This window comes from Penaeus monodon, chromosome 23 (assembly GCF_015228065.2).
Source record: "Penaeus monodon isolate SGIC_2016 chromosome 23, NSTDA_Pmon_1, whole genome shotgun sequence".
Lineage (NCBI taxonomy): Eukaryota > Metazoa > Arthropoda > Malacostraca > Decapoda > Penaeidae > Penaeus > Penaeus monodon.
The window spans coordinates 15,479,901-15,480,811 of NC_051408.1; the positions used below are offsets into that span (position 1 = coordinate 15,479,901).

A 911-nucleotide genomic window follows, 5' to 3' on the forward strand; every position below is an offset into this window, starting at 1 on the left:
GCACGACTTCGTCCCCATCCCGTTCACTCTCTGACCACCGTCTCCCTGCACAGAGGCGCCCAAGCTGTACCTGGACGGCCTGCTGGGCAAGAAGCTCAAGGTGCGCGCCGGCGAGCCCATCGACATCAAGATTCCGATGTCGGGCGCCCCGCAGCCCTCGTGCGAATGGGCCAAGAACAAGAAGAAGATCGAGCCCAGCAAGAGGACCACGGTGAGTTGAGGGGCGAAAGGGGGGATGGAGTGAAAGGTTGAAGGAGAAAAATAGCAGGATGAGAGGAGCGATAGATTCACAGACGTATAATTTAGAAAATATGAACAAGAGACAGGTTTTATGTTGACAAAAACATAAAATTTCATTCAAAAAACTGTCTGGATTCGTCTAAAAATCGTTTTCCACTCCCGCCAGCTGGAGACCACGAACGACTACTGCCGTCTGTTCGTGGACAAGTCCCGCCGCGAGGACTCCGGCCCTTACACCATCACGGCCGAAAACGCCTACGGCAAGGACTCGGCCGACATCGAGGTAGGTGCCCGCCGAATTTAATTATTCCATTGATTTTTTTTATCTTTCCTTTTTGATAATGTACTCGTGGTTATTGTAAATCATGGAAGGAATTGTTTGAAAGCTGATTGAGGCCCGCGTTGCGACCCTAAATGCACTACAAAATGTCCCTCGCAGGTCATCGTCGTGGACAAGCCCAGCCCACCCATCGGGCCCCTCACGCCCACGGAGATCACCGCCCACACCGTGTCCCTCACGTGGAAGCCCCCGCAGGATAACGGCGGCTCCGAGGTCACCGGCTACGTCATTGAGAAGACCGAAGCCAACTACAACATGTGGAAGGTCGTGCCCGGGTACTGCCCCAAGTGCAACTTCACGGTCAAGGTGAGTGCCCGTCTCAGCGTCATTG

General features: G+C 54.1%; 1 protein-coding gene across 1 annotated transcript in view; it reads left to right on the forward strand.

The window, feature by feature from the left end:
- LOC119588147 (twitchin-like) overlaps positions 1-911 on the forward strand; it is a gene marked incomplete in the record, with an annotated part of 124,648 nt that overhangs the window by 103,803 nt on the left and 19,934 nt on the right. The window contains 3 exon segments of the mRNA XM_037936853.1: positions 54-211; positions 407-523; positions 680-886. Of these exon segments, the coding sequence (XP_037792781.1) occupies positions 54-211; positions 407-523; positions 680-886 (482 nt within the window).